Source organism: Muscardinus avellanarius, assembly GCF_963383645.1.
Source record: "Muscardinus avellanarius genome assembly, chromosome: 7".
NCBI lineage: Eukaryota > Metazoa > Chordata > Mammalia > Rodentia > Gliridae > Muscardinus > Muscardinus avellanarius.
In genome coordinates, this window is record NC_137793.1 from 87,214,056 (window position 1) to 87,236,589 (window position 22,534).

Genomic DNA, 22,534 nt, shown 5'->3' on the forward strand with positions numbered 1-22,534 from the left:
CTCTCCTGGCATAAGCAACCCAAGATTAACCTCCCCATCAATCCTGTGGGTGTAGGAGTAAGTGGAAGGTTATTGATTATAAGTTTTCAAAAATCTGATCTCCTTCCCAGAGGGAGCTGGACACGTTGAATGTACTCCAAGTTTAAAAAAAAAAAAAAAAAAAACCAGAGGTCATTTGTACATTGTCTTAAAACCAGGTTGTTTATTGATACGTACACACCCACACTCACACCCACACACATCCACACACCCACTCCTGATACAGTGAGTCAATACAGTACTGAGAAGGGACTTGGTGAGACACAGGAGGCTGGTGAGGGTGGCTTGGGTCACTGGTGACTCTCCAAAGAAAAAAATATATATATATTGACCATGAGGCAAGGGATACACCGAGACAGCAGCCTTCCATCACTGTGTGCAGGGACAGCTCCTCTCCATCTCCTCCCTGCAACACTTCCCAACCCGGCGCTCCCTACTGCTGCCTGATGACCTGGCTAGGGCTGACTCTCCCATCCAGCTAGCCCTGGAGAGTCCTCTGAAGGAGTCAGATGGCCATCCACTGCTCGGCTCCTCTGATCTTAGAAATCTGGGGCTTCTCCAGAACTTCAGCACCCATTACCCAGGAAGGGGAGCTCTTTCTCTCCACCCAATTTATTCGGTGCTTAATAACTCCTCCATCTCCTTGGAGGGTAAGACAGGAGAGCAAGGGCAAGTGGCTGCCTGCCCCAGCCCAGGGTCAGCCCACCCAGCCACACTAGCAGTCAAGCCCTCCTCTACTGAGAAGCAGCATATGGCTCTACACCCTGCATGGCTTCAGGCTCCCTCAGTTCTTCAGGACAAGGTCAGTTCTTCTGGACCCTTATCTTACTTGCGAGCCTAACCCCTACTCAGAACCCAGGTGGAACAGATTTCAAACCAGCCGCGCCAGCCACCTGTGGGGTGGCCCCACACTGGCCACCTTCCAGCACACAGGCCCTGGGCGCGCTCCCTCTCCTCTCACTCCCAGTTAGCCTTAGGTTCCACTGACCCTCCCCATGCTTAGGTCCCAAAAACGTTCAGGCACCTAGGTAGGGAGAAGGAATGGGTGAGGAAGAAGGATTTTTTGGAAATTCTATTCCTCCCAAACCAGGACCTTATCCCTCTGCCCCAATTCCTACTATGCTGCTAGGGTAAGAAATTAAAACAGAAGCTTGGCGAGACTTGGGAATTTCTGGAGGAGACAGTCCCTGCACACCAAAAGAACCTCAGGGGAGGGCTAGATTATTTGGGACAAACAAAAGTGACTTCCTTTATCACCATTAGATTTCCTGGATCTGGAACATGATTCACTAAAGGGAAAGTTTTATTTTCTTCCTGGCAGGTGAGAGGAAGGAAGCTTCAAACTGCCTTCTTCCCAAACCTGACTTTAGGATCAATATATATTCAGCCTTCACATTAGGTCCCTTTTTATGGGGCTGGGATTACTGAAGAACTAAGACAGAGGACAGCAAGGGGAGAGATGCCGGGGACACAGCAGTCCATACTAGGATCAGTCCTGTCCCAGGGCCACATCCACTTAGTCTCCCCTCCCTCAGCCAAGATGGCGCTCCACCCTCTGGTTAGGGCTGGGGCATTCCCACTGCCCTTTGGACTTAAGGCGACCAGAGGCCATCGGCTTTCCTCTGACTTGCCTGCCTACCCCCTCACTGGATAGGGGCTGAGGGTATCCCACCCTCTCCCTTGACCTAAAACTCTGGAGTCCATTTCTCTCCAATTCTTCCCAAACTCACATGTGGGATTCGGCTTAAACGAAGGCCCAGAATGTCTCCCTTAGCCTTCTTCCTGTCCCCAAGCAAGCCCTGGAGGCAGGAGCTGCAAGTTGTGGTGACGGGCTGGGGGAAAGGTGGCGCTGGAGGTGCCAAAACCAACTGCGGAACCATTTGGCGCAGCCAGAGTGGACAGGGACCAAAAGGCAGAATCGCCCAAGCAGGACAGAGTCTGAAGTGCCCCTTTGGGGAAGGGCCATCTCAGTCCTTGGCTCCAGATCCTAGCCCTGATGGAGGTCAGAGTTCAGACCAGGACAGGTCCAGAAGAGGGAGTAAGCCGCCCTTCTCTCCCTCCCCCAGAATCCCAAGTGTGGACAACCTGGGTGCCTCCACAACACCGGAGTCCCCAGCCACATCCACGAGAGACTTACAAAGACACGCGTGGGACTCGGGGTGGTGGGATGCGAGGGGTGGATGAGTATATTCTGAGATCCAGGGCAACTGGAAAGTCACAGCAGAGCCTAGGAGCCATGGGAGGAAGGGGAACGAGCAGGAGGGGCAGGGCTGGCTGGGCCTGTGAAACCAGGAGGAGGCGGCCGCCCGGGCCTGGCTAGTCCCGAAAGGCGGAGAGCATGTGTCCGTAGAGATAGTGGGAGTGAGCTAAGAGAGAAGACAAGAGACAAGCAGCTGAGTCAGGGCGGTCCCGGCAGCCAGCTCGCAGGGTATCTGCGCATGCTCCCAAGCGCAAAGCGCCCCAGGCCACAGAAGCAGGCAGGTGCAAGCCGGGCAGAGCTGGCAGCGGGCTGGAGGGCAGGGCCAGGCCGGCGGCGAGAGGTGCGTGGGGCCGAGGCCTGACCAGGACCTGGCCCACTTACCCCGAGCCAGGGGCACACCCCCGTCAGACCCGGGGCGGGAGGGTGGGGGGTCAGCATGAGTAGGTCCGAACCGTGGAGGTCTCCAGTCTCTGCGCCCCCGCCGTCCCGGCTGGGAGGAGTCGGCAGCCGCGGGAGAACACAGAGCCGGTTAGTGCGCGCACGCTCGCTCAGGTCCGCAGGCGCCGCCCGCAGCTGTTAGTGCAGCAGCCGGCTGGGTGCTATGGGTGCGTGGGCCAGCAGCTCCGGCCCGGCCCCTCTCCACCCCGCGCGGCCCCTGGGCGCCCGGCAGGCCCGCCACTCACCTTCAGGCATGACCTTCTTCGGCGGGCCCGGTGGGGGCTGCAGGGTGCCCAGAGTGGACACGCGGAAGCCTGCGGGGAGGGTCTCTGCAGAGGTGCCCAGCATGCCACCGCTGTGGTGGTCCCGTGGTCGGAAGCGTTTCCTCCAGGAGGGAGCGCGCCTGAACACTTTGTCTTCCCCCTGCCGGTGGAGGACACACAGGCCCAAAGAGTGCGCTGGAATTGCCACCCTCGCTCCCTGCCTGGGGGAAGGCTGTGGTGACCCTTCCAGGGCATTACTCCACTTGGAAGGAGGGAAGCAAGGTCCCTCTCCTTCCTAGCCCCCTGTTCTTCCATCTGTAGAAACAAGGGCTGAAGTGGGTGACTCCAGGGTCCTTCCCGACTCTGAAACTGTCTCCAGATCTGGTCAGATCTGTAATCCATCAGTGAACTCTAATCCCCTGCCCATCCAGGCTTCTCTGCCTGAGCCTGCAGTGCCCAGTGATCTTCCCAGGTGTCCCTCTTCTCAGCTTCCCCAGTGGAAGTCATCCACCAGCCCCCAGTATGTTCTGTCCTTCAGGGATCTCACCGAGGTACACAGAATAACACTGTGTCAGGAATTAGAACATCTGGCTTCCAATCTCAACTCTGCCATATCACTAGCTATGTAACCTTGGGCAGGTGAAGTAACCTCTCTAAAGTTCAGCTTCCTGGTTTATAAAACAGGAACACCAACATGTGTCCTGCCAACATCTCAGTAATTTGCCCAGACTGGCCTCAAACTTTGTGATCCTCCTGTCTCAGCCTCCCAAGTAGGTGGGATTACAGGTGTGCACCACCACAGCAGGATAGGATTTGTTGTTTGTGACTTGCGGAGGCCAAATGCTCCCGTCAGTTCTTAGCACCAGGTGCCTCATTTCAAAAGCATTTTTACATGGTCTTACAAGATTATCCCATTAATATTTCTTCCTCTCCTTTCCTGGCCTCTGCCCTTGTGCTTCATAAGGACAGAAACCATCATCGTTTTTGTTCCACCCAGTGTATCCCTGGCTCCTGAGTGGTGTCTGGGAATATGGTAGGCATTCACTACAGATAAATATTTGTTAACTAAATGGGTGACAGTTGGCTCCCTGCAAAGAGGTCCATTCCTGAATTTAGTGGGCACTTTTCTCATCCCCGTTGTCTTCCCTGTGACCCTAGCCTCAACCCAGAGCTCTTTCCCTGAGCCCCCCATCCATCTTAGCAATCCTAAGGCTTGTTGCTATATTCCTTCCAGTCCCCCAACGAGACACATTCTTCCTACTCCCCCCTTCTTTCCTTTGAGTCCTGAGCTCCATGGAGAGGGAGAACTGGGTGCAGCCTTTCAGAGCCTTGAAGCTTGAGAAGGGAAACAGAACCAGAATTGGCAGAAAGACTAGTTGAAAGAGACAGCTCCAGGCTGCTGAGGCAGTGCTAGATGTCTGGCCAGGAGCCAGTCTCTTTGGATCTCAGGCCTTCTTCCCCAACAGGCCCCCCCCACTAAATCTCACCTTGTTCCTAGGACTTGGCTTCTGCCTTAAGCTTCCTGCCAAAACCAGTCCTTTCTAGCCCCACATCATGCACTCCAGGAATCGCACTGTGCTGGCGATGATGTCACCATTCAACTCAATAACTCTAGCCCCAGGCTGAAGCCTCGTGGACCAGCCAGCTGCATGAGCTCCCCGGGAGACAGTGGGATACAGGGGGCGGGGGGGGGTAGTGCTGGAATGAAATACACGTCTGCTCCAGTCCTGCTCTGTCACATATCAGTTCTGACACCAGAAAGGTCTTTTCTTTCTCTTTCTTTCTTTCTTTCTTTCTTTCTTTCTCTTTTTCTTTCTTTCTCTTTTTCTTTCTTTCTTTTTTTGTGCTGAGCCTTGCACATACTAGGCAAGTGCTCTACTATTGAGCTACACCCCAGCCCGGTAAAGTACTTCTTTTGGGCTTCAATTTCTCATCTGTAAGATAAGGATAGTAACCCATCCCATAAGTGACTGTCAGCATAAAGTAAAACATCTGCCACCTTTGTGCTACCACGTCTAGCTCATCCCTGGCATAGGCCGGGTGTTCAAAGAATATTCTTGTCAGGACTGAAGGAATAGGTAACTTTCTAAATCAGAAAGCACCATATTAATGTATATGAGAGTCATTTTTCCAGACAAAAACAAAGCAAGCTAAGGCCTTAGGTGTGTTAAGACTAAGTGGAAGAAAATGGGAAAATTAAGGTCTCTAAGAGTAGGAGACAGCCGGGTGGGGGTGAGCGTATCTCCTAGACTAGAAAGGGCGAGTCCACGCACACATGCATGCACACACACACCCAACTTCAGAGTTCCTCTATGAAGAAAACATCCCTCCATAAGTTCTGTGCATTCTTGAGAGTGCCTTGTCTGTGGGGACAGAGCAGTCACTTCACGAAGGTGGCTTTTAGCCCTGCTAAACCCAACTAAGAGACGACGATCTGACTGAAGATGAAGATGCTAAACATAAACATAGAGACTGGGCTCTTTTTTAACTTGCTGGGAGCCAGCTCAGCTAAGGGCAACATGAATGGCAAGGGCAAGCGAGGTTAGAGACAGGAAAGTGAACGGCGGACGGCGGGCTGAGGCGGGGCTGCACCCTCAGGAAAGAGGTGCGTGCCGCCGGCATCACTAACTAGAGACTAGAGCTCAGGATGCCAGGGTCTTCCCTATGCCCGTGGGGGCGGGAGGCAGATGGCAGCAAGGGCAAAGGGCCGTTCCTTCAGTGACCAGGAGAGTCAAGAGAGAGGAAAGTAATGTGGTATGAAGGCAGAAGAGAAGTACTAGAGGGAGGGCCGGATGACAAAAGCCTGAGCCCGGGTTGAGCGTGTCTGACTGCACTGAGAACAGGGAGCAGAGCTGACGTTCAGTGGCCCAGCAGAGCGTCTATCCTCAAAGCACATTGCTGTGGGGCGGGCTGCAATCTTACTGAGCAGGCCAGAGACGTGCTGGCTGTCAGCACCGAAGAGACGGGGTGTGAGACAAAGACAAATACACGATCCCAAAGACGTGGCCTTTGGAAAACTTTGATCCCGTGTGGTTAGGAGGACTGGCACAGAGTTGGAAGATGCTGAAAAGTATAACATACAGGGGCCTTCTGTCTTCACACCAAAACGGAGTTTCATAGAGACTTCGCCATAGCCCACTGCGGCCCTAAGACAAGGACAGATGAGCCTGCCCTGCCTCCCCAGGCCCCTAGCTCATCTCCATTCCCCTTGGCTCTCCTCCTGTAGACCAGCCCACTAGTCAGCTGCCCGAGGAAAACAGAACTCATGATCTTCAACCCAACCAACCAACCATAACCAAAAATCCAAGGCCCTGAATTCATGGCCAGGTACTCACATCATCCAGCTTCCGGTCAGTGCCCAAGGCCAGCAGGTTATTGAATTCTCTCTCCATCACCTGGCGGGCCTGCAGTACATAAGAGAAGAGAAACAGTGATGAGCAGGGCTCTAGCCAATGACTTTTACGACATCTTTCACCTGTTTCCTATGGTCCAAGGACAAATATGGGAAAGGCTTTGTGCATTAAGCCCAAATGAAGCCTCTGCACACCTTCTGAAGTCACTCCTGCAAACAAACCTGAGTCTTCTTGAAGGGGAAACTGTTAACCTTAGGAGTCTTTCATATAGTAGAAACTAGGGGGAAAACACATTTTATTTTTTACTGGGAATTAAACTCAGGGGTGTTCTACCTCTGAGCTAGAGCCCCGGCCCTATTTTATTTTTATTTTTATTTTTATTTTGAAACAGAATCTTGCTAAGTGACACTGGCTTTGAACCTGTGATCCTCCTGTCTCTGCCTCCCAAATACTGGGATACAGGTGTGTGCCATCACACCCAGCTAAAACACAATTTTAAAAAAAAGTAGTAGTGCCAGGCGTGGTGGCACACGCTTGTAATCCCCACGCTTGGGAAGCAGAGACAGGAGGATCGTGCAGGTTCGAAGCCAGCCGCGCGCTGGCTTAGGAGACCCTGTTTCCAAATAAAAATGTAAAAATAGGTCTGGGAGTGTAGCCCGGAGGTAGAAGGGTTTCCAGGAACCCCAGTACCACACAAAAAATAATAATAATAAATAAAAAAAAATTTTTTAAAGTAGTATCGCCAGGTGTGGTAGCTCACGCTTGTAATCCCAGCGCTTGGGAACCTGAGACAGGAGGATCGCACAGGTTCAAAGCCAGACTCAGCTACTTAGTGAGGCTCTCAGCAACTTAGTGAGACCCTGTTTCCAAATAAAGTATAAAATAGGTCTTGGAGGAGAGCCAGGAGGTAGAAAAGCCCCTGGGTTCCACCCCCAGTACCACAAAAATAAATAAATAAATAAATAAATAAATAAATAAAGTATTATCACAGAACATATGGATGGACAAGCTTTATCTATTGGGGAAAAATCACATTTTGTCTACAAGGATTCATATGACTACCTTTGTGCAAAGGGAGGGGAGAGAAGGGGGTAAACATGCAGACCATAGCTTATTTGGATTAAATAAATATATTTGGCAAGATTCTGCATCACATTACTTAAATTAGGAAGACTGCTAAGTCATGGGTATTGGTGGCTCTGGGCTATGTGGTATAGAGGCTTTTCTAGGCCTCCCAGAAATTAACTCATTAAGAAAATTACTAGAAATAGGAAAAATTTCAAAACTTTATGACACCAAGTAATTTTGATTTTTTTTTTTTTTTTTTTTTTTTTGGTGGTACTGGGGGTGGAACCCAGGGGCTTTCTACCTCCGGGCTATACTCCCAGACCTTTTTTTAAAAATATTTTATTTGGAAACAGGGTCTCACTAAGTAGCTGAGGCTGGCTTCGAACCCATGTGATCCTCCTGTCTCAGCCTCCCAAGCGCGGGGATTACAGGCGTGCGCCACCACGCCTGACTTAATTTTGATCATTTAAAAAATAAAGGATTCAGTTTGAGGGTGTAGTGGCACACACTTATAATCCCATTACTTAGGAGACTATGACAGGAGGATCCCAGGTTTAAGACCAGCCTCAGAAACTTAAGACTCTCAGCAATCTGGTAATACCCTATTTTATTTCAAAAGGAAAATTTTAAAAGGGTTAGGAACAGCTGGGCAGGGTGGTGCGTGCTTATAATCCCACTACTTGGGAGGCTGAGACAGGAGGATCGTGCAAGTTTGAAGCCAGCCTCAACTACTTAGTGAGGCTCTCAGCAATTTAGTGAGACACTGTTTCCAAATGAAATATAAAATAGGTCTTGGAGGATAGCCTGGAGGTAGAAAGGTCCTGGGTCCCATCCCCAGTACCACAAAAGGGAGGGATAGGGACTGTAGCTTAAAGGTAGAATGCCCCTGGGTTCAATACCCAGTACCATAAAAAAGATTCACCACTATGGAGATCAATATGGATGTTCCTCAAAAAATGAGGAATGGAACCACCATGTGACCCACTCCATGGTATCTTCCAAAAGAACTGAAGTTAGAATACTATAGTGATACATGCAATACCCATGTTTACAGCAGCACAATTCACAGTAGCCAAATCATGGGGTCTACCTAGATATCGGTCAAAAGATGAATGGATAAAGAAAATGTGATATGTACACACAATGGAGTTTATGTGGCTATAAAGAACAAAACTATATCATTTGCAGGAAAATGGATGAAACTAGAGAATACTGTGCTATGTAAGATCAGTCCCAGAAAGTCAAGAATCATATTTTCTCTCATATGTGGGAGCTGGAGAAACAAAAGGATTTCAGAAAATCCAGGAGAGAGACTAGGAGAATAGTGGAAGGGACTTGGGGGAGGGGAGGTGGGGAAAGGGGGCTTGAGGAGGGAAACAGACCAAATCATGGTTTGTCCGTTCATTAAGGTATCACTACCAAGCTCATTAACATGTACACAGGGGAAGGAGGAGGAGGGAAATATACCAACTGATGTATGCATGTATGAATGTATTCCTTTGAATATCACTATAATATGTAATTATAACAAACCAATACAAGCATTTTTTGGTGAAAGATTCCATATTGGATCAGATGCTACTTCCCCCAATACCTAATGAACAAGTTAGAAAAATAAGAAAAGTTAAAAAAAACAATTGGAAAGGCATCCCTGCTACAATTTGTAGGATTATTGCTACCCATAAACACTGAAGGCACTTTGAGATAGGAAGTAAAAGAAAAAGAAAATCCCATATCAGGGTGGAAAAATTAACCATAGAATTTTACAAGGATAGTTTTTGTCAGTATGGGGAACATAGCACCTTTACAAATGATCTGAAAGGAGAAGCAGAGTAAATTTTTGAGTATCCAATAACTCTGTTCCTCTGGGTGGTGGATGGTGAAAAAGCCAAATATGTATTTCAGAAACATCTGGAGAACTGTGTGAGTGAGCAGAAAAGTAGCTAATGAAGTTTGAGGTGGGCAAGTACAGAGAATTGCATTTGGGGTAGGGGGAAAGACACACTCTTCTTAGAAAAAGAGGGGATCTGTGCTCTCCATTTCGACAGGTTATGAGGATCACTTTGGGACACCCTAGCCCTGTGTACAACCATCACACCCAAGGACAATGTACCACCCAGAACGACAAGACAACATAGCCCTCCCCTTCCTCAAGCTAAAATGTGTCTGCTCCCAGAATAGCCTGTATAGCCCTGGTGGCTGAATTTCAAAAGCAATCCGACAGCTGCAAACAGTCCAGACAAGGGCAGCTAAAGTGATCAGGGGACAGAGGCAAGTCTATATGAGGAAAGACTAAAATAATTAAGACCACTCTGTCTGGAAAGACAAAAGCAATATACTCAGAGTTTATGAAATTCACAGCTCTCACAGAAGGTGAGAACTAGTCACTACAAACATCCTTACCAAACTTAAACAATGAGGAGGAAGCAGTTCCTTCCCTAGGGGAAGACTGACAGGGTCAGATTTAGGACAAATAAAATCAGGAAGTACTTTACACAACTGGTAGCACTTCTGGAATCCCATTACCCACAGGAAGTTAGAAAGGCCAAAAATATAAATAGGTTCAAGAGAATTTAGATATATTCTTAGATGACAGTTCCATAATAATTATGAAATGTAATTTAAGGAACCATCTTAATCTTTTGAGTTGCTGATGGGCAGACAAAGCCCTGGCATGGAGACACTCTGGGCTATGCTATCTGTATATTTAGCTCTCTTAACCCTGGGGTCCCAGGATTGGATCCCTAAGATGGCAGACAAAGGAGACATGGGTTTTATGGTCTCTATGGGGACCAGGGCTAGTTCTTCTCCAAGAACAGTTAGGTCAGAGAAGCAGGTCAAGGAGAAGGAATGCACAGAGCCTCAGATACAGAACAGTGCTGGGAGGAAGTGAAGGTCCCCACAGCAGAGTGCAGATGAACACGGGTGTGTCTGTGTGTGAAGGACACATGCTCCCTAGGGGCACTGGCTGTGCACAGGGGCCACACTTGAAGGTGTGAGGACACTGCAGTCTCCTTTTTGGACCTCAGAAAGTGCCCAACCCCAACCCAATCTTTAAGCGTGTCTGTGACAAAGAGAGAGAGAGAGAGAGAGAGAGAGAGAGAGAGAGAGAGAGAGAGAGAGAGAGAGAGAGAGAGAGAAACGACTGAGATCGGCTGATTAAAGGTTTGCCCACCTGGGTGTTCTGGGTGGGGATCTGGAGGACCAGGGCTAGTGTGTTATGGTCGAAGTTCTCATCCAGGGCCAGCAGGGCACCATGGACACCACTCTCCTGCAGGTTTCCTGCGTAGTCCCGAAGTCCAATAGACTGGACCCAATGAACCACCTGGTCGTTGGTCCAGACCAGCACATCTGGAGAGCAGGGAAAGAAAAGGAGGCAAAAAGAGACAGTAGGTTTGGCCCTGACCCCTCTAGTGGTAGAAATAGAGCTCTGCAGACCCAAAGCCCCATGCTTTCTGGCTCCCAACCCTCCCTCAACTTTCCACATCTTTGTTCTGACCACCCTGGCACCTGGACTCCTGCAGAACCAGCCCCACCTCATTCCATCCCTGCCAATCTGCAAGACTCTAGATAAGACAACAGGCTCCCACCTTTCTCCCTAGAACCCCTCCCTGCACAGGTCATCCCCCTACTCCAGACCAAATGGACTTTTTCATCTTTTCACCCTCAAAATCTCTTCTACAACCTGCCTCTCCCCCATCCAACTCCACCCAGATCGCCAAGCTCCAGGAGCACAACAGTCCATGGTGCTGTCCCAGGTGGGGCTGTGTCTCCCCTTTCAGATTGGGCGCTTCCTTGAGGCTGGGATGCTTCCTCTACAGCGAGGCCCTCACACCCTTTTGAGGTGGCCCTGCTGGGCCTGGCCTGCTTACCCTTGATCTCGTGCTGGCTCTCCTCCCGCCTCTTCTCCAACTCCTTCCGGTCATAATTCAGCCTCTTCAGACACATGATGCCATACTGAAGGCTGGCTCTGCAGGCACACAGCCTCTGAGCCAGAACCTCAGCCGGGCCACGTCCCCCCACCTGCCCCACATCTCACAGCAGCCACAGAAGGTGCACACCCACTGCCTCCAGCATCCCAGCCCCTCACGCTCCTGCTGCTGCTGGGGCTCACACAAGAGCCAAGGTCACTTCCCTCTTTCTGCAACCTTGCATCCTCCCTCTCAGCCAGAAAGCAGAGAAATGGAAGGAAAGTGCTTTGAATGAAATCAATATGCTCCTTCTCTCCTGGCAATGGCAAGATCCCTGTCACCTACAAGTCAAAGAATATCCCCATTTTACTCAGAGTCCTTTCAGTGGCCTACAAGCTGCTGCATGATCCACTCCCTTACCTGTCTGACCCTGGCTCTGCCGACTCTCCCCCTCACTCTCTGCTGCAGCCACACTGACACCCCTGCTATCCTCAAACACACTGACCTCCTTAGGCCTAGGGCCTCACCGCCTTTGCACTGGCCACTGCCTCTGCTTGGAACACTTCTCCCCCAGTGAGCTGCAGAGCTCAGGGTTTCCTGTTACGTCTGCTCAAATGTTACTCTGTTCATCAGATTTAAATATACCATCAGCATCATTACCACCAATCCACACTCCCAATCTCTCCCTTATCTTAATCAATTTTTTCTAGCACTTTTCTTTTTTCTTGCAGTACCAGGGATGGGGCATTCTACCTCCAAGCTACACTCCCAAGCCCTTTTTATATTGAAACAGGGTCTTGCTGAGGCTGGCCTCAAACCTAAGATTTTCCTCTCTCTGGCTACCAAGTACTGGGATTACAGGCATGCACCACCACATCTGGCTTCCTAGTACTTTTTACCTAGTAACATATCATATATTTATTATTTATTAACTGTCTCTCCTAGCTAGAATTCAAAGCCCTCTGAGGGCAGGGAACTTTGCTTCATTCCTCCAGTACATAATAGGCACTCTATGAGTGCTTAATGAGCTTAATGGAATAACTCACATAAATTACTAAAAGTACTTAGTATCAAGCCGTCACAAGCACTGGATAAATAACAGCTAAGCGAGGCTGAGAAGCACAGATTCTGTGAGTTAGAAAGGACCTCAGAACCAACAGCCTGGGCTTCTTCTAAGGCAGAAGTTGCCCCTCTTTCCTTCAGAGAAGTCACTGAGCCAGCACATGAACACCTCCCTCGAAAGGGATCTCAAAGCAGCTCAGTCCATCCTGGAAGAACTGTTAAGTTCTTGCTTAACGTGAACATGACTTTGTTCGTGTAACCTTTCTGAATTTTCCCATCCATGGAGGAACAGAACAGAAGGTCCCTCCCAACTCCTGATGCTTTTGACTCTATTATTGAGGCCATTGCTTTGTGAGACTAAATTATGCAGATCATTCCCCTCTTCTCTCAGTTCTACACAGGAAGCCCTTCTCATAGTTTACAGACTCTATTTCTAGAAACCCATTCCTGGCTGAGCACTCTTCATTGTTCAAGCCACTGGCTTAAGCCTTGGTCCTCTGGGAAGGCCATAACACATGCAGCTCAACAAGGGAAACGCCCTCTCATTTCAACCTCACGTGCTACGCTCTTCAGTACAGTCCTGATGACTTTCAAAGCTGTTGCACAGCACAGCAAAAATAGAAAGCCCTTCAAGTCAGGTCGTGCTAGGTTTGAACACCAGCTCTGCCCTCCACTAGCTGAGGGACAGAGCGGCTGTGAGATGTGGACCTGCCTCTCTTTCGGGACTGGATGAGTATTAAAGGTGACAATGAACAGACGGGCTCAGCCCGGCCCCTGGAACGTCACAGGCACTCAGAGACGAGACCCCTAGTAGGATGGTGGTTCCGATCATTGCCTGTGTGGGTTCTATCTAAACAGGAGCTCCTTGGGAACAACAGCCCAGCATAACACTCTATTCCAAGGGAAAGCGCTCTCAGCTGGTGTCAGGAGACAAAGATTTTAGCCCATTCTGTCACCACCTGGCTGAGTGACCCAGTAGAACTCAAACTCTGTTGGACTTGTTTTGTTTCTAAAATCAAGATTTTAAAAATCTCTTTCTTATCATAAAAAAAAGACATGACTTAAAGGAATTTTTCAAGACCAAGAACATGCTTATGAAAAAAATTTTTCAAGACTTAAGAACATGCTTCCGAAAGGTTGTGTGTACTGGGGTGAGGCCCGTGGAAGTGTTTTAGACAATCTGCAGCACTGGCGGTTCGGAGCTGGGCCTGGAACCACGTGGCAGGCTAGGCTTCTATCCAGGCTCTAACTCTAGGCAAAGGGGCCATGGGGAGGACGGACTTCTGCAGTCTTCTCACAACCCAGGCACATCCCTACTTGGTGGGGGACTAGCCCTTCTCCCCAGCCCCATCAATCACCCTGGAGGGGACAGGTGCAGCTGGGCCCAGCAGCCTCCTGGCAGACAAAAGATTCCTTTTCAGCCCTAGTTGGGAGGGGTGCAGGGGGAGGACGAGGCTTCCCTCACAGAGTCAGTCCTTACAGGTCCCACTAGGGTCAGGAAGGCTGAGGGTCCCAGGCCAGGAAACTGCAGTGGGCAAGCACACTGGACTGTACTCAGCCATCTTCCCTGAGGGGCCTCAGTCTGCTGCTCCATGAATGAGGCTAAGTAGATCCATGCCAGATTTGAATTTTCATGGTAGGAATGGGGTGTCACTTAGTGGTAGAGCCCTGCCCTGCACGGTGAGGCCCTCGGTTCCATCCCAACACCGGGGGTGGGGAGTGTATAAACCATTATAAATTTCCATGGTACATAGTTGGAAGGCACCCACAGTCCGCCACCCACTTTGGGGACATCCACAGAGCCCGGAGGGAACCCTGTGAAGCCATATACACACCCAATCCACATCTTTATCCCTTTATCTCAAAGCAAAAGATCTGGCTTAAAAGGCAACGGAGCTACTGGAAGCTGGATGCTGTGATGCTGTGAAGGACTTCTGAAAAAGTGTCAACTCCTGGGCCTCTTACCACCCAGCTGGCTCTCTGACTCAAATGCCTCCTGGGACCAGGCAGGCCATGAAGCCGGGGAAGTGGGCCGCGGGGTGGGGGAGCCGGCGCAGCCCCGTCCTTAGGAGGGCTCCAGCCCCAGCCAGCCCTTTCCATGCTGCAGTGTGCTGATGGCGCATTCAACTTTTCAGGAGAAGCCAGAATTCTGGAAGTTTGTATAAAATCCCCTACTGTTTAAGTACTGGCAACTAAACTCATGAGTTTAAAAATACATGTGGCAAAACAAAACATATTTGTAGGCTAAATTCTGCCCACACGCTGCTAGTTTGGGACCTCCTCCACGACACTTTTGAACAGAAGATCCTTTTGGCAAAGAGAAGGAGAGGACCAGGTGACACCCTGTACCTAACAACGTGGGTCCCAAGCTGAGGGGCTCCCACCCCGGATGCTGGTAGGGAAAAGGCCCAGAAACCCCTTTCTCCTCATCCTGGAAGGAATAAGACACCTACATTAAATGCCAGATGTGGTTTGAGTCTTTTGGGGTAAGTAATACAGAATTCAGCAAGCCTGAAGACAAACAATGAAATTCAGACCCGGGGGCAAATCTCAAAAGAAGATGCTAAGGAGAAATGTCTTTTTGTGTTCTAAAGATTAGAAGTAAGAGGATCAAAACCTCAAAGTTGTAAGTTGAACAAGAACTCAATACGGGAAATTCTCAACAGGGAGACCTGTTAACCCAGAATGGGCATGGGAAGAGAGGAGAGGCACCGTTGTTCCCGGGGCAGATTCCCAGGGCTAGGGAAGACCCACGCTGGGGAGGGGCCCTGGTCTAGCCGGGCTCACCGATGGAAGCTGTCCACCATCTTCAGGTGGACCCGCAGGTCCTTCTTGGTGAGGTGATCCAGCATGCGTGCGTCCACCAGGCACTCCATGAAGTAGCTGCGGTACTGCGGCAAGCCCAGGCTGGGCAGCCACTCCTTCCCAATCCACTCATGATTCATGTCTCCGTAGGCCAGTGTCTGGGGAATGAGAAGGAGGAGGCTGGGGGGCAGCGGTGCTGCTGGGTTACAGCCGGCATATTAGGTTGGAGAAACCTGAATCCATCCCCGTCTTCTCACAATGGGGCTGGTGGTGGGGTTTAAATGGAACTCTGCAAGATCTCAAAATGATCCAGCTCCACTCACAGGTCAATTATCTACACTAAGGAACAGAGGGAACTGTCTAAGAAGCGGAGAACACGGAGTCTTCCCTGTCAACTCTGGAATGCACGGCCTAATTTTCAAAAAGCCTCCAGCCTGCTGAGCCCAGGGAAAGGCTATGTTACTGTGGACCTGCAGGGTGGCCAAGGACACCACCTTACTTACTCTGGGAAGTGGCTGGCCTCACAGTCCGCAGGGATGTTAAACATTGACTGAAGACAGAAAAACAAAGCAAAGGGCAGCGGACTGTCTCTGGCTAACTAGCTCAATTCTCTAAGGCTTGGTCCTCTGCTCCAAGCATCCTTCAAGCCCTCTGCTGCTCTCTCCCTGCGCACCCTCCACCTGGCTCTGAGCAGCTGTCTAGACGCTGCCTCCTGACCTGAGCGAGCAGGGCTCCCGGGCCAACCATCTTAAAAAGCTGTAGTTTTAACAGTCAGCCTCCACCTCTCTTCCCTTACCCTAATTGACGTTTTCAGATTTAAAAATTCTATTTTGTTACCTTTTAAAATGAAATTGTTGATAAATATAAAATGACATGTCGCATATGCTCACTATTAAGCATAAAAAGGAAATTAACGTCTGTGGACAACATCCAAGTTAAGAATCAGAACATCGTCTGCACCCTCTCACCCACCCGTATGTTATCCTTCCCCATCCCCTTTCCTACCGCCTCTCCCACAACCAACCACTGTGCCCAGCTTCCAGTCTAGCGCTTCTCTGCTTCTCATCAAATTACCTTACCCTGGATCTTTTAAAACTAATTGGGGCTTCTTATTTCACAAAATCTGAATATTACATAAAATTTGTAGCCAGGTGTGGTGGCGCACACGTGTAATCCCAGTACTTGGGAGGCTGAGACAGGAAGATCACAGGTTCGCAGCCAGCCTCAGCTACTTACTGAGGCCCTCTGCAACTTAGTGAGACCTTGTTTCAAAATAAAGAATAAAAAAAAAAAGGGCTTGGGATGTAGCTTGGAGGTAGAATGCCCTGCATTCCATCCTTAGTACCACACACACAAAAAAAACTGTTATTGTTTAGAACTTTTTTCTCAATTAAAAAAAATTTCTGTGGTTTTACAAAAACAGTGAATATATTTATAAACAACATATTAATAACTTTGCTTGTTTTTCACTTGTATCAAATTCTATGAAGCCTTTGGAATTTGCCTTTTTTGCTTAACATATTTCTCGGACTCTTCTATTTCCTCTGCTGATTAGTTTCTTAGTGTGAACATGCTGCGACAGACTTGTCGGCTTGCTGAAGACGGAGGGAGATCTCCTGAGCGAGTGTGAGCAGCTTTCTTCCACGCCTTCCTCTGCCTCAGGGCGCTTGGCACTATCTGACCTTGTCTTTTTGTCCCTGCTGATAGTTTGTTTCTTGATGCCACCTTTCACTGGCTGACTGCTCTAGGCGAGCTTTGCTTGTTCACTTTTGCATCCAGAAGAGGTCTCAGAAAGCCTAGCTCCTAGTAGATGCTCAGTAAATATCGCTCACTAAACGCATGCATGAAAGGCCTTTGATCAGCTCAAGGGTGCCGCTGAAGGGAACAAGGAGAGGAAAGAGGTTCATACTAATGAACTCTCATCCTTTCTGAGAAGAGTCAAACTGACAAAAACCAGGCAAGCTGGAGATACCGCCAAAGGGAGCTGAGGAGGTTCAGCAGGACATTCACATTCTAAGACGTGGAGAGTCCTGCTCGGGAGAGAACTGTAGGGAGGCTGCTGCCCAACCCTCGGGGAAGTGGCTCTGATGAAGGGCGGAGTCTTACCTGAGCCCAGCTGCCCTCCTCACTGTCCTAGCAGGAACCAGTGCCGCGTGTTGGGGAAACAGGCAAAGTTAAGAAACCTGGCAGCCCCCACTCCAGGCCCCATTTAAGAGGGGGAGAAGATGCCCTGTTCGTTGGGCAGGTGCCCGGGGGAAGTTCGCTGGGGTGACTGGTAGAGCACAGAAGGGTGGTGCATGTGCCCAAGTTTATGGAGAAAAGGGAGCAAATGTGTGTGGCAAAAACATGATTCCACGTCTCCCATGCTTGACTGGGAGCCAGGCGCAATTCCAGGCTCCCTCAAGCCTCCCTGTTCCTCCACCAAGGATCAAGCCCAAGGGCGAGGCTCGGCCTACAGCTGGGCAAGTCCCCCACACCCCCCAGCCCACATCTTCTCACTGCAGTGTGCCAGGGTAAGCTTATGACTCCTGGAAACTGAGCCCATCCAACTTCTCTAGATTTACCCTCCTCCCCCACCACCCTCTCTCCACGCCAAGAACAGACCGACTGGCACCAGGGATACCAACCTCAGGTCAACTACATGCCCTCTGACCTCCCACAGCCTCCCCTCATTCTCCTGGGAGTCGACTGTCTGAACCCCAGGGCCAGGGCCAAGGCCCAGACTCACTGTTTTGGTGGATGTCGCCAGAGTTTCCATCTCCTCATGAGTGACCCAGACATTCCCAGAAGACTGCAGGGAAAGAGGAAACCTAGCTAGACCTGAGTGGGGAGTTCAGAAACCCCAGCAGCTCCAGAGCCTCCAGGACAAGGACATAGCTCCCTTCCCCGAGTCCTCCCATATGCCCAGCCCTGAGCTTGGCACAGTCTAGCTCCAAGCAATCCCACAGTGGTGTGAGTATCGTTATATTCACCCTGCTCAGCACTGTGCCTGGCACATAGAACAGGCTCAGTGTCTCCTGGGTAAATATAAATCAACAGTGCTGACCTGAAATGGGGGCCAACCCCAGCCACAGAGATGAACAATGAGATTTATCTTGAGGGTCCATGGAGCATGTGTGGTCTTGTGTTGAGGTTAGAGGACAAGACAGAGTTCATAAATGCCCTAGTTCCTCCACTTTCCCAACCTGGGCATGACACAGAACCCAAAAGGTCCTGTCCTCAAATCTCTGCTCAGAGATGTGGAACTGATGTCAGGTATGGATGGGGAGATGAAGCCCCCGAGCAGCATCTGGCAGGTAGGGAACCAGGCCTGCCTGATCCTCCTAGAACCAATGGCATACCCCCCTCAAGACCAGGGAGAGCATTTTATAGGGATGAGAAGATAAGGGACGGAGCTCAATGCTACCATCTTCCTGAAGACCAATGAGAAACTATTCCAGGGCCTCCATCACTGTCCTGGGAGGGGGAGCCGCCACTCACAGTCCTGGAGGTGGGCGGGGCAGAGGGGCTAGTCAGTGACACCATCTCCTGGATGGCCAGCCGGAGCTTGAGCCGGTGTAGGGCGTTGCTGATGCCAATCTCCCGCTGGATCTCTGTGTCTGACAGGGCAGACATGATGGCACCACTCTTGACGTTGGCCCGGCAGGCTGCCACATACCAGGCAGGCATCCCCACCCAGAGCTGCAGACGTAGGGGACAGGGGGATAATTCAGCCCCTTCCCCCCAAGACCCAGCCCCACTGCCACAGAGTCTTCCCTCCAGACCCCGGGGCAGACTCAGTCAGCCAGGCTCACCTCCAGCCAGGAGACCACAGTCGGGCCATCCCACTGGGCAAAGGGCATTCCTTTTCTGCGGGCGTCTTCAAGCAGCTGGTGCCTTGTAGAAAGAGAAACAACAGACTCACTAGTCCTTCCTCCTCTCACCCAAGCTGATTCCTGAGGACCACTGGGCTGGGCCCAGAGGTGGGATTCCCACTTCCCCTGCTCCCCACCCTTGGACTCCTTCACTTCATGCCCAAAGCAATGTGACACCAGGAAGTGGGACAGGAACCTCTCCACGCTCAGGGGGCAAGGGGCTCTCTGCACACATCCTGATTTAAGACATTTTGATCTGCCCTGCTGGAGACCCCTGGGTCCCAGGTCACTCTCCCATACCCCTCTGCCTCCTTCTCCCTGGGTCATCCTAAAAGAATCTCTTCCAACTCAGGACAACCCCCGATGTGCCCACATAGACCTCAGTTCAGGGAGGACCTTGCTGGGCTCTGGCTCTCTGAGCTCAGTCTCATGGCAGCTTAGGGGAAAGAAAGTAGATGCAGCCATGGCAGAGCCTGGCCTGTGGCTCTTACTTCTTCTTCAGGCGCCGGTCCTTCTCTGCTTGGGTCCCCAGCTTGGCAGGTACCACGGGTTCCTGCAGACCGAGCTCGGAGTCTGTTAGCAGAACTGGAAGGGAGGAAGGGGTGTGTTAGCAGGCCCTCTGCTTCTCCTCCCTTGCTTGGGCAAGAAGCATAATACAGAGCAGAAACAGCAGGAGGTTCATCAGCACAGAACAACCCAGGCAGGTCAACCCACATTATTCCTGGAGCCTCCTCCCAAAAAGCCCCGCATCCAGGCAGTCTTAGAGTGGCATCCAGGCAGTCTTAGAGTCATAGGTGGGTCACGCCTATGTCAGGTGGTGTCCTCTCAGCCCTGTACTCCTTTCTAGCCAAAGGGACCAAAGATGTCCCATCCTAGAATCCTAGACAGAACCTGCTCCTCCTCCAAGCTAAGGTACAAAGCAAACTCAGAAAGCAGACATGAGTGGCCCACGAGGCTCAGAGAGGATTATCCTGACTCAGGTCCAGGTGGGGAAATTGGCACAGAGAGATGTATCTCCCAGCCTCTTTCTCTGGATGCAATCGCCTGCACAAACTACAAAGAGGAACATGGTCCACTCTGCCTTCTCTGGAGGATATCCTCAATTCATGGCAGAGCCTATAGAATTTGTGGCAAAGGACAGCATCTTAGAATTCACTGAAGTCTTGGCCACTCCCCCTGGTGCAAGTGTGTGTGCAGCAGCTGCAGGAATCCAGAGCCCATCTGAGATGCTAGCCTGTGCTCCGGTGCCCATGAGGTGTGGGGAACGGGAAATCATACTTCCCCCAACCCCACCCCCATGCACAAAATGCCTTTGCCACTGACCAGACCTTCCTGGTCTCCACAGTTCCCCTCAGCCCTGAGGATGGGCTCTCTACCTGCTCCTGGGCTGAGACTTCCCATCCTGAGCAGAGGTCCTACCTTCTCCCTCTGGCTCCCCCTTCAGCTAACTGTGTTCTGATTCACACCTTCCTGAGGTGCTGGAAGGTCTAATTATGTACCTGGGCTCAAGGGTTCCTTTTTTTCTAGCTGATCAAGTTCCTCCCTACATGAAACTCCTAGGTGTTCCTAGGCCTCCAGGGAACAGTCCTCTCCTCTCTCCCACCTCCTCCTCCATGCTGAGCAGACATCATGGCATACAAAGCTCTCACCCACTCTGCCTTCCCTCTCTCAGACCCCTCCCGAGCTTGGCTAGTTCCTAAGAGCCTTCAAGCTTCAGCTTGGGCTGCCGAGCAGAGAAAGCATCCCTGCCACCCCTGAAGCACCCGGGCACAGGGCCACTGTTACACTGCTCGGGAACCATCACCTCATTTTCCCTTTTCGTTAGACACAGAGCTCCTTGAGGAATAAGCTATCACTCCAACCCCTCATACTAGACCAGATGGGAATTCCTCAGTAAATGTTTGAACAAATGACCAAATAAATGAGAGAAAGAAAAGGAGGGAGGGAAGGAGAAAGGGAAGAAGGAAGGAAAGAAAGAACGTGGGGGGCAGGAGGCAGAAGGTGAACGCTTACTATGCCTGCCAGTCACCATGCATGAACTGGAGCTTATGCCACCAAAGTGTGACAAGTGCCACCCCTGCCCAAGCACTGTCTTGAGCTGACTGTCTACAAAGCCAAAATTAGGTGTTTTCACATTCTGAGTCCTGAAAGCCAGATGTTCCAGAAGTAAGTTCTAATCAAGAGTTGACACTTTAAAAGAAAGAACTGAGACATTTCTCCTAAAGGTCCTAAGAAATACCTCAGAAAACCTCCACATGGAAGGCACCACCACAGTCTAGTCTTTTGCTGGATATGGGAATCCAGGCTGTATAAAGCATGCTCAGTCAACAGCCATCTGGCCATCACTAGATACTTCTGGGCGCAGGCGCTTACCCTCTCCGGAGGCAATCCATCCCATCACGAAATAGCTCTAACATTTCTCCAGATGCCTGCCTGCGGCTCCCACCCACTGGCCCTCGGAGGCAGAGAAGGCTGGATGGAATGTGCCCTCCTGCTCTGACTGCCCACCACCCACCCAGCCCTCTGCTAGGAAGGGGGCAGAGACCATGGCCCGTGGCTCCATCCCGACTCAGCTGGATCAGCCTGCCCTTCTCCTTCTTCCCAAAGAGGCGGCCAATGGATGACTTGATGCCCTTGCGCTTGGCGCCCTTGTGCAGGGAGTCCTGGCTGCTGTTGCTGCTGCTGGGGTTGCTGCCCTGATCCTCCAAGGCACTACAGGATGACAGCCAGGATGGGGTGGAATAAGAAGAAACACACTTAAATTATAGCAGGAGAGACGGAAGTAAGACCTCAAGAAGAACTTTAGTGTCAGCATCAGGCTGGGGGCAGAGGGAGCAAAATCGGAGCAGGGGACCGAGGGAGACAGGGGAGCATCCTTTCCTGATGGTGCTTCAAAGAGAGGTGAGATGGCCAAGCACCTGGGACGGGCGAGATGCAGAAGCAGGGAGGAGATGACCCTGAGAACAGAGGCATCAGCAGTGGGGCCTGCGCCACTTACCTCTTGCCTTCTTCCTGGCTCAGGGCTGGGTGGCCAAGCTTCTCTAGCCGCAGCGTCCTGGGTGAGGAAGGAGGAGAAGTCTCACATTTTATGGTGGCTTTATCCTCTCGGTTCTCTTCCCGAGACACTGGCGACTGAACAGACAGTGGAGCCGTCAGGGGATAGAGGGAGAGAGACCGGGGCCTGCCTACCCAGCCCGGACGAGGCAGAGGAGCACAGAGAAGCGGAGAAACACCGTGGGGAGGCCCTGCAGCTTCTCAAGCTCAGATTCAGACCCAAGGGCCCTGGGGAGAAGCCAAAAGGGAAGGGCCTGGGGCCAAGTCCCCGTTGGTACCAGCATCATCAGGCAGCACTCACCTGCAGCTTTCTCCGGTGCTTTCTTAAGTCACTGGGCTGGAAGAGAGAGAGAATGGTGAGCTCAGGCTCCCCCTCTGCTGCCTGGAAGCCAACCCCAAGGGGGGTCCAGTGGTCTTAGAACCAGAACATAGGATTCAGTGCTTCCCATAGATCTGGAGAGACTATCACAGCAGGGAAAACTGGCTG

General features: G+C 50.9%; 1 protein-coding gene across 11 annotated transcripts in view; it reads right to left on the reverse strand.

The window, feature by feature from the left end:
- Positions 1-2,355: 2,355 nt before the first annotated feature.
- PPFIA4 (PTPRF interacting protein alpha 4) overlaps positions 2,356-22,534 on the reverse strand; it is a gene marked incomplete at both ends in the record, with an annotated part of 36,929 nt that continues 16,750 nt past the window's right edge. For 4 of the 11 annotated variants that reach the window (XM_080698984.1, XM_080698993.1, XM_080698988.1 and 1 more), the window contains 14 exons: positions 2,356-2,405; positions 2,923-3,100; positions 6,276-6,344; positions 10,537-10,712; positions 11,234-11,331; positions 15,122-15,297; positions 17,246-17,272; positions 17,868-17,930; positions 18,620-18,820; positions 18,934-19,015; positions 19,485-19,578; positions 21,539-21,705; positions 21,992-22,125; positions 22,349-22,384. In XM_080698984.1, coding sequence (XP_080555110.1) covers positions 2,356-2,405; positions 2,923-3,100; positions 6,276-6,344; positions 10,537-10,712; positions 11,234-11,331; positions 15,122-15,297; positions 17,246-17,272; positions 17,868-17,930; positions 18,620-18,820; positions 18,934-19,015; positions 19,485-19,578; positions 21,539-21,705; positions 21,992-22,125; positions 22,349-22,384 — 1,551 coding nt within the window. Of the gene's footprint in view, positions 2,406-2,670; positions 2,730-2,922; positions 3,101-6,275; positions 6,345-10,536; positions 10,713-11,233; positions 11,332-15,121; positions 15,298-17,245; positions 17,273-17,867; positions 17,931-18,619; positions 18,821-18,933; positions 19,016-19,484; positions 19,579-21,538; positions 21,706-21,991; positions 22,126-22,348; positions 22,385-22,534 lie in introns of those variants that run through there. The other 7 variants (XM_080698986.1, XM_080698994.1, XM_080698992.1 and 4 more) reach the window with 3 other exon arrangements.